General features: G+C 43.9%; 1 protein-coding gene across 1 annotated transcript in view; it reads right to left on the bottom strand.

Annotated features, from left to right (window-relative positions):
* The window catches only part of LOC139555794 (neuronal acetylcholine receptor subunit alpha-2-like), a 42,373-nt gene that overhangs the window by 15,005 nt on the left and 17,188 nt on the right, over nucleotides 1-10,180 (bottom strand). Inside the window, exons 2-3 of the mRNA XM_071369195.1 lie at nucleotides 3,668-3,819; nucleotides 1,383-1,427 (exon numbers count right to left, since the gene is read on the bottom strand). Of these exons, the coding sequence (XP_071225296.1) occupies nucleotides 1,383-1,427; nucleotides 3,668-3,819 (197 nt within the window). The remainder of the gene's footprint in view (nucleotides 1-1,382; nucleotides 1,428-3,667; nucleotides 3,820-10,180) is intronic.

Raw genomic sequence — 10,180 nt, 5'->3', positions numbered from 1 at the left:
GAGTACTGTCAGTTATATGGTTATCTGCAGCAAAGAAAAAGCTCCAAATGGCTCAAAACAGGGCTGCCAGGTTAGCTCTTCATTGCTCTATCCGTATGCGTATTATTCAAATGTATCAGAATCTCTCATGGATTCACGTTGAGAACAAATTACTATCCAGTCTTATGATTTTCTTTCGGAATGTTATATTTAAAATTTTAAAAAAGCACATTCTTTTTCAGGCCAGTTAGTACTTACTAGCAACACGAATAACCACCAAACCAGACAGGCAACTTCAGGGCAGCTAAGACAACCCAAGCCAAGGACAAATCACCTTAAATCTACAGTTTTATATAGAGCCATAGCTGATTGGAACTCTTTACCAATCCATATTTCTCAGGCAAAAAGTAAATCCACCTTCATGAAAAAAACAAAAGAACATCTAATGAGATAGACCATATGACTGGACAGGAACTAGAAAGAACATCTAATGAGATAGACCATATGACTGGACAGGAAATAGAAAGAACATCTAATGTGACAGACCATATGACTGGACAGGAAATAGAAAGAACATCTAATGAGATAGACCATATGACTGGACAGGAAGTAGAAAGAACATCTAATGAGATAGACCATATGACTGGACAGGAAATAGAAAGAACATCTAATGAGATAGACCATATGACTGGACAGGAAGTAGAAAGAACATCTAATGAGATAGACCATATGACTGGACAGGAAATAGAAAGAACATCTAATGTGATAGACCATATGACTGGACAGGAAGTAGAAAGAACATCTAATGTGATAGACCATATGACTGGACAGGAAATAGAAAGAACATCTAATGAGATAGACCATATGACTGGACAGGAACTAGAAAGAACATCTAATGTGATAGACCATATGACTGGACAGGAAATAGAAAGAACATCTAATGAGATAGACCATATGACTGGACAGGAAATAGAAAGAACATCTAATGTGATAGACCATATGACTGGACAGGAAGTAGAAAGAACATCTAATGTGATAGACCATATGACTGGACAGGAAATAGAAAGAACATCTAATGTGACAGACCATATGACTGGACAGGAAATTGAAAGAACATCTAATGAGATAGACCATATGACTGGACAGGAGATAGATAGCATCAACTGAATGTTAAATGTGTTTCCTGTCAGGTATTTTAATTGTCTGTATTGTCTACTTGTTGAATGTTTGAAGTCTTGATTTGTAATTGTTTGTAATGTCTTGTTAATTGCTGTTGGACCCCAGGAAGATTAGCTAGCATTACGGCGTTAGCTAATGGGGATCCTAATGAAAATGACACATACTGAATGTACTGAAACACCTCTGTCACACACATGCACTATATACTGAATGTACTGAATCACCTGTTTCAGCCAGACGTTGGTGGTCATCATCTGATTCTTCTCGTCCTGTAGAAAGGAAAAGAAAAAGGTCAAAGAAAAACAGAGGAGGCAAAAGACTGACAAAAATAGAGAAATACAGGGGTAGAGGGAAATCCTGTAGGTTTACACCAGGGCTCTCCAACCATGTTCTTTGAGATCTACCATCCTGTAGGTTTACACTCCAACCCCAGTCGTAATTAACCTGATTCAACGTATCAACCAGCTAATTATTAGAATCAGGTGTGCTAGATTGGATTTAGAGCGAAAACCTACAGGATGGTAGTTCTCCTGGGACAGGGGTGGAGAGCCCTGGTGTAAACCTCCAGGAGAGTAGCTCTCCAGGAACAGGGTGGAGAGCCCTGGTGTAAACCTACAGGAGAGTAGCTCTCCAGGAACAGGGTTGGAGAGCCCTGGTGTAAACCTACAGGAGAGTAGCTCTCCAGGAACAGGGTTGGAGAGCCCTGGTGTAAACCTACAGGAGAGTAGCTCTCCAGGAACAGGGTTGGAGAGCCCTGGTGTAAACATACAGGACAGTAGCTCTCCAGGAACAGGGTTGGAGAGCCCTGGTTTAAACCTACAGGACAGTAGCTCTCCAGGAACAGGGTTGGAGAGCCCTGGTTTAAACCTACAGGACAGTAGCTCTCCAGGAACAGGGTTGGAGAGCCCTGGTGTAAACCTAAAGAACGGTAGCTCTCCAGGAACAGGGTTGGAGAGCCCTGATGTAAACCTACAGGACAGTAGCTCTCCAGGAACAGGGTTGGAGAGCCCTGGTGTAAACTTACAGGACAGTAGCTCTCCAGGAACAGGGATGGAGAGCCCTGGTGTAAACCTACAGGACGGTAGCTCTCCAGGAACAGGGTTGGGGAGCCCTGGTGTAAACCTACAGGACGGTAGCTCTCCAGGAACAGGGATGGAGAGCCCTGGTGTAAACCTACAGGACAGTAGCTCTCCAGGAACAGGGTTGGAGAGCCCTGGTTTAAACCTACAGGACAGTAGCTCTCCAGGAACAGGGTTGGAGAGCCCTGGTTTAAACCTACAGGACAGTAGCTCTCCAGGAACAGGGTTGGAGAGCCCTGGTGTAAACCTAAAGAACGGTAGCTCTCCAGGAACAGGGTTGGAGAGCCCTGATGTAAACCTACAGGACAGTAGCTCTCCAGGAACAGGGTTGGGGAGCCCTGGTGTAAACTTACAGGACAGTAGCTCTCCAGGAACAGGGATGGAGAGCCCTGGTGTAAACCTACAGGACGGTAGCTCTCCAGGAACAGGGTTGGGGAGCCCTGGTGTAAACCTACAGGACGGTAGCTCTCCAGGAACAGGGATGGAGAGCCCTGGTGTAAACCTACAGGACAGTAGCTCTCCAGGAACAGGGTTGGAGAGCCCTGGTGTAAACCTACAGGAGAGTAGCTCTCCAGGAACAGGGTTGGACCTACAGGACAGTAGCTCTCCAGGAACAGGGTTGGACCTACAGGACAGTAGCTCTCCAGGAACAGGGTTGGAGAGCCCAGGTGTAAACCTACAGGATGGTAGCAGTAGAGGTTCTTATGACGTTCAAGAAAGGAACACAGCATAGCCAGCAGCATTTCACTTTAATCTCCTGGTGGACGTGAAGTCGCACTCTCGCTCTCCCTCTGTCTCAAGGGCCGCAGTGTTCACGGAGAAACCGTGATACAATAGGAAAGATAGTTAAAAGTTGCCTGAAGTGATGAGGTGCACAAGGTTGTCAAAACATTAGGAACACTATGCTAATATTGAGTTGCACCCCGTTTTGCCCTCAGAAAAGCCTCAATTTATAAGGGCATGGACAACAAGTCCATGGTTCCACAAGGATGATGGTTGGTTTGTTACAGTTTCCCTGTTTCTGTTGGTTACTGTTTCCCTGTTTCTGTTGGTTACTGTTTCCCTGTTTGTTACAGTTTCCCTGTTTCTGTTGGTTACAGTTTCCCTGTTTCTGTTGGTTACAGTTTCCCTGTTTCTGTTGGTTACTGTTTCCCTGTTTGTTACAGTTTCCCTGTTTCTGTTGGTTACAGTTTCCCTGTTTCTGTTGGTTACAGTTTCCCTGTTTCTGTTGGTTACTGTTTCCCTGTTTGTTACAGTTTCCCTGTTTCTGTTGGTTACTGTTTCCCTGTTTCTGTTGGTTACAGTTTCCCTGTTTCTGTTGGTTACAGTTTCCCTGTTTCTGTTGTGTACTGTTTCCCTGTTTGTTACAGTTTCCCTGTTTCTCTGTGACTTTCTTCCTCTGTCCACAGGTCCTGTCAGTCACTACTCACCACATCAATGAGCTGTGCTATGGAGAGTCCGAACTTGACGATGACCACGTCTGAGATGTTGGGTACGGGTCTGGACCACTTGTTGTAACCGATGAAGAGCTTCTTGAAGAGCTCATCCTCCGCATGTGAGTGGGTCTTCTCGTGACAGAAAACTAACAGGGGAGGGTCAGAGAGAGCTTTATAGCAAACAATTTCTCAGGTACAATTATGCATAGACGTATTGTGCTTTAAGGAGCTTTTTTTCACTGTAGTCTTTCTATTTCTAATGAATAACGTATACAGCTATAATAACTATTTCATACCGCCAGATTTGTAAAATGGTTACTCTTATTTCAAATCCTACAAGTTGAAGGGCAACACCGTTTATCAAATACAGCAAATATATGACAAGTATGGATCAGCAAGTTAGGGATTTGAGATTTAAAAAAATCTGTCTGTAAAAAATGAGAGAGAAAGATAAATCTCCCCACTTGTAGGCCTTCCTCATTTATGAATCCATTGTCTTTGACTTGACTGTAGCTGTTGGTACACTCCTACCTACTGTAGGAGGTTTTAATCAAATTAACTCTGAGACGGGTGTAGACAGATTTGAACGAGCTGACCGACTGACTTTGAAAACAAAACTTTATTAATTGCTGTCATTTTATTGTGAGGAACTGCAGATTTATCAGAATTGTTTTCTTCTTTAGTTTTGTCCTCTGTTCAGTGAGTGACGTCAAACACTCACGCATAGACACACGTTGCAGATGCTGTTGCTACTCTGTTTATTATTATATATCCTGATTGCCAAGTCACTGGGCGCGTTCGAGTGGATCACTTTTGTCAAGTCGGAGACCATCGTTGTCGCATTACGGTTATAGAAATTGTCCGACTTGCGACAACTTGTCGATTGCATGAACTTTTAAAATAATAATGTGTCCAAAAGTCATGCAGGTTTTGATGAAGTCTCCTTCAGGTCTCTGCACCCACTGTACCATGCCGTGCTCTGCTGCATTGTGGGAGGAACTATGTATCAACCAATCGTAAGGGTGTTTTTTGTTTGACCCACGCAAACGTGGCCAAAGAAGTGACTGAAACAGGAACCGACTTTGCCGCCAGTTATGATCCGAGCCTTTCTGTTGGAAAACCACTACAGTGTCCTGGTGCAGCTCCCCGAGGTCCGTCTACAGTGTCCTGGTGCAGCTCCCCGAGGTCCGTCTACAGTGTCCTAGTGCAGCTCCCTGAGGTCCGTCTACAGTGTCCTAGTGCAGATGCAGCTCCCCGAGGTCCGTCTACAGTGTCCTAGTGCAGCTCCCCGAGGTCCGTCTACAGTGTCCTAGTGCAGATGCAGCTCCCCGAGGTCCGTCTACAGTGTCCTAGTGCAGATGCAGCTCCCCGAGGTCCGTCTACAGTGTCCTAGTGCAGATGCAGCTCCCCGAGGTCCGTCTACAGTCGGCTTAGTTAGGATTACCACTCGAACGCACACTCTGAATGACATTATTGTTCTCTCTCTCTCTTTCTCTCTCTCTCTCTCTTTCTCTGTCTCTCTCTCTTTCTCTATATAGGGAATAGGGTTCCATTTGTGTCTGAGCTTTGAGTTAATCCATCCGTCTCAGTCAGAAGAGGTTGTGGGGCCAACCTCATACATTAAATCTGCCAGAAAGCTGTCATTCAGGATGACACAGACTCTAAAACATGAACCATTTCTGTTCTCTATTCAACTCAATGTGAATTCAGTGAATATGAACGAATATCTTCCTGACCTGACATGGCTCATTGCATGACACCTGACTGAGTTTACTGAGTGACACCCCGAGCTGAGCTAGACATACACTGAGTGGACAAAGCATTAAGAACACCTGCTCGTTCCATGGACATAGACCGACCAGGTGAATCCAGGTGAACGCTATGATCCCTTCAGATCATGTAGCGAAATGCTTGTGTTCCTAGCTCCAACAGTGCAGTAATATCTAACAATTAACAACAACACGCACACACCTCTAAAAGTAAAGGAATGGAATTAAGAAATATATAGATTTTAGAACGAAAGCTAAGATCCCTTATTGATGTCACATTGATGTTAATTCTACTTCAGTCAGTGTAGATGAAGGGGAGGATACAGGTTAAAGAAGGATTTTTAAGCTTTGAGAAAACTGAGACATGGATTGTGAATGTGTGCCATTCAAGAGGGTGAATGCCTTTTAACAGGGTATGGTAGTAGGTGCCAGGCGCACCGGTTTGTGCCAAGAACTGCAACGCTGCTGGGTTTTTCATGCGCAACAGTTTCCCGTGTTCATCAAGAACGGTCCACAATCATTGGAGTCATTATGGGTCAGCATCCCTGTGGAATGCTTTGTAGAGTCCATGCCCCGACGAATTGAGGCTGTTCTGAGCGCAAAAGGGAGGGGTTAACTCAATATTAAATCAATTACAGTCTACAACAGGTGTAGACTGTACAGTGAAATACTTACTACAGAGCACATTCCCAACAGTTCAGTATTAAAAAGTAAGACAAATTAAATAGTAACACAATAAAAACAATAACAAGTACCAGTACTGAGTCAATATACAAGGAGTACCAGTACTGAGTCAATATACAAGGAGTACCAGGACTGAGTCAATATACAAGGAGTACCAGTACTGAGTCAATATACAAGGAGTACCAGGACTGAGTCAATATACAAGGAGTACCAGGACTGAGTCAATATACAAGGAGTACCAGGACTGAGTCAATATACAAGGAGTACCAGGACTGAGTCAATATACAAGATGTACCAGGACGGAGTCAATATACAAGGAGTACCAGTACTGAGTCAATATACAAGGAGTACCAGGACTGAGTCAATATACAAGGAGTACCAGTACTGAGTCAATATACAAGGAGTACCAGGACTAAGTCAATATACAAGGAGTACCAGTACTGAGTCAATATACAAGATGTACCAGGACGGAGTCAATATAGAAGGAGTACCAGGACTAAGTCAATATACAAGGAGTACCAGGACTAAGTCAATATACAAGGAGTACCAGGACTGAGTCAATATACAAGGAGTACCAGGACTGAGTCAATATACAAGGAGTACCAGGACTAAGTCAATATACAAGGAGTACCAGTATTGAGTCAATAGACAAGGAGTACCAGTATTGAGTCAATATACAAGGAGTACCAGGACAGAGTCAATGTGCAGGGAGTACCAGTATTGAGTCAATGTGCAGGGAGTACCAGTACTGAGTCAATATACAGGGAGTACCAGGACTGAGTCAATGTGCAGGGAGTACCAGGACTGAGTCAATGTGCAGGGGTATGAGGTTGTTGAGGTAATTGAGGTAATACAGTACGTTGATGTGGATAAAAGTGACTAGGCAATAGGAAATACAGTGCATTCAGAAAGTATTCAGACCCCTTGACTTTTTCCCCATTTTGTTACATTACAGCCTTATTCTGAAATTGATTAAATACAAATTTTCCTCATCAATCTACACACAATACCCCATAATGGCAAAGGAAAAACTGTATTTTAGAAATGTTGGCAAATTTATGAAAATAAAAAACCTGAAATTACATTTCAGACCCTTTACTCAGTACTTTGTTGAAGCACCTTTGGCAGCGATTACAGCCTCGAGTCTTCTTGGATATGACGCTACAAGTTTGGCACACCTGTATTTGAGGAGTTTCTCCCATTCTTCTCTGCAGATCCTCTCAAGCTCTGTCAGGTTGGCTCGGGAGCGTCGCTGCACAGCTATTTTCAGGTTTCTCCAGAGATGTTCGATCGGGTTCAAGTCCGGGCTCTGGCTGGGCCACTCAAGGACATTCAGAGACTTGTCCCGAAGCCACTCCTGTATTGTCTTGGCTGTGTGCTTAGGGTCGTTGTCCTGTTGGAAGGTGAACCTTCGCCCCAGTCTGAGGTCCTGAGCACTCTGTAGCATGTTTTCATCAAAGATCTCTCTGTACTTTGCTCAGTAAATCTTTTGCTCGATCCTGACTAGTCTCCCAGTCCTTGCCGCTGAAAAACATCCCCACAGCATGATGCTGCCAACACCATGCTTCACCGTAGGGATGGTGCCAGGTTTCCTCCAGATGTGACACTTGGCATTCAGGCCAAAGAGTTCAATCTTGGTTTCATCAGAGCAGAGAATCGTGTTTCTCATGGTCTGAGAGTCTTTAGGTGCCCTTTGGCAAACTCCAAGCAGGCTGTCATGTGCCTTTTACTGAGAAGTGGCTTCCGTCAGGTCACGCTACCATAAAGGCCTGAATGGTGTAGTGCTTCAGAGATGGTTGTCCTTCTGGAAGGTTCCCCCATCTCAACAGAGGAACTGGACCTCTGTCAGAGGGGCCATCGGGTTCTTGTTCACCTCCCTGACGAAGACCCTTCTCCCCCGATTGTTCAGTTTTGCTCGGGTGCCAGCTCTAGGAAGAGTTTCGGTGGTTCCAAACTTCTTCAATTTAAGAATGATTGAGGCCACTGTGTTCTTGGGGACGTTCAATGCTATAGAAATGTTTTGGTACCCTTCCCCAGATCTGTGCCTTGACACAATCCTGTCTAGGAACTCTACGTAAAATTCCTTCGACCTCATGGCTTGGTTTTTGCTCTGACATGAACTGTCAACTGTGGGACCTTATATAGACAGATGTGTGCCTTTCCAAATCATGTCCAATCAATTGAATTTACCACAGGTGGACACCAATCAAGATGTAGAAACATCTCAAGGATGATCAATGGAAACAGGATTCACTTGAGTTTAATTTGTCATAGTCTGAATACTTACAGTGAGGGAAAAAAGTATTTGATCCCCTGCTGATTTTGTACGTTTGCCCACTGACAAAGAAATGATCAGTCTATAATTTTAATGGTAGGTTTATTTGAACAGTGAGAGACAGAATATCAACAAAAAAATCCAGAAAAACGCATGTCAAAAATGTTATGAATTGATTTGCATTTTAATGAGGGAAATAAGTATTTGACCCCTCTGCAAAACATGACTTACTACTTGGTGGCAAAACCCTTGTTGGCAATCACAGAGGTCAGACGTTTCTTGTAGTTGGCCACCAGGTTTGCACACATCTCAGGAGGGATTTTGTCCCACTCCTCTTTGCAGATCTTCTTCAAGTCATTAAGGTTTCGAGGCTGACGTTTGGCAACTCGAACCTTCAGCTCCCTCCACAGATTTTCTATGGGATTAAGGTCTGGAGTCTGGCTAGGCCACTCCAGGACCTTAATGTGCTTCTTCTTGAGCCACTCCTTTGTTGCCTTGGCCGTGTGTTTTGGGTCATTGTCATGCTGGAATACCCATCCACGACCCATTTTCAATACCCTGGCTGAGGGAAGGAGGTTTTCACCCAAGATTTGACGGTACATGGCCCCGTCCATCGTCCCTTTGATGCAGTGAAGTTGTCCTGTCCCTTTAGCAGAAAAACACCCCCAAAGCATAATGTTTCCACCTCCATGTTTGACGGTGGGGATGGTTTCTTGGGGTCATAGGCAGCATTCCTCCTCCTCCAAACACGGCAAGTTGGGTTGATGCCAAAGAACTCAATTTTGGTCTCATCTGACCACAACACGTTCACCCAGTTGTCCTCTGAATCATTCAGATGTTCATTGGCAAACTTCAGACGGGCATGTATATGTGCTTTCTTGAGCAGGGGGACCTTGCGGGCGCTGCAGGATTTCAGTACTTCACGGCATAGTGTGTTACCAATTGTTTTCTTGATGACTATGGTCCCAGCTGCCTTGAGATCATTGACAAGATCCTCCTGTGTAGTTCTGGGCTGATTCCTCACCGTTCTCATGATCATTGCAACTCCACGAGGTGAGATCTTGCATGGAGCCCCAGGCTGAGGGAGATTGACAGTTCTTTTGTGTTTCTTCCATTTGCGAATAATCACAGAAACTGTTGTCACCTTCTCACCAAGCTGCTTGGCGATGGTCTTGTAGCCCATTCCAGCCTTGTGTAGGTCTACAATCTTGTCCCTGACATCCTTGGAGAGCTCTTTGGTCTTGGCCATGGTGGAGAGTTTGGAATCTGATTGATTGATTGCTTCTGTGGACAGGTATCTTTTATACAGGTAAGAAACTGAGATTAGGAGCACTCCCTTTAATAGTGTGCTCCTAATCTCCGTTCGTTACCTGTATGAAAGACACCTGGGAGCCAGAAATCTTTTTGATTGAGAAGGGGTCAAATACTTATTTCCCTCATTAAAATGCAAATCAATTTATAACATTTTTGACATGCATTTTTCTGGATATTTTTGTTGTTATTCTGTCTCTCACTGTTCAAATAAACCTACCATTAAAAATATAGACTGATAATTTCTTTGTCAGTGGGCAAACGTACAAAATCAGCAGGGGATCAAATACTTTTTTCCCTCACTGTATGTAAATGAAGTATTTCTGTTTTTTAACTTGTTTTCCCTTTTTCATTATGTATTGAGATTGAGATTTTTTTTTTTTTTTATACATTTAATATGTAACAAACAGAGAAAAAGATTGAAGGGGCTTCAATACTTTCCTAATGCACTGTATAACAAATAGAGTA

The sequence above is a fragment of the Salvelinus alpinus genome, chromosome 27 (assembly GCF_045679555.1).
Source record: "Salvelinus alpinus chromosome 27, SLU_Salpinus.1, whole genome shotgun sequence".
NCBI classification, from domain to species: domain Eukaryota; kingdom Metazoa; phylum Chordata; class Actinopteri; order Salmoniformes; family Salmonidae; genus Salvelinus; species Salvelinus alpinus.
Note: the sequence above shows the minus strand (reverse complement) of the source record. Positions and strands in the feature narration are given on the sequence as shown.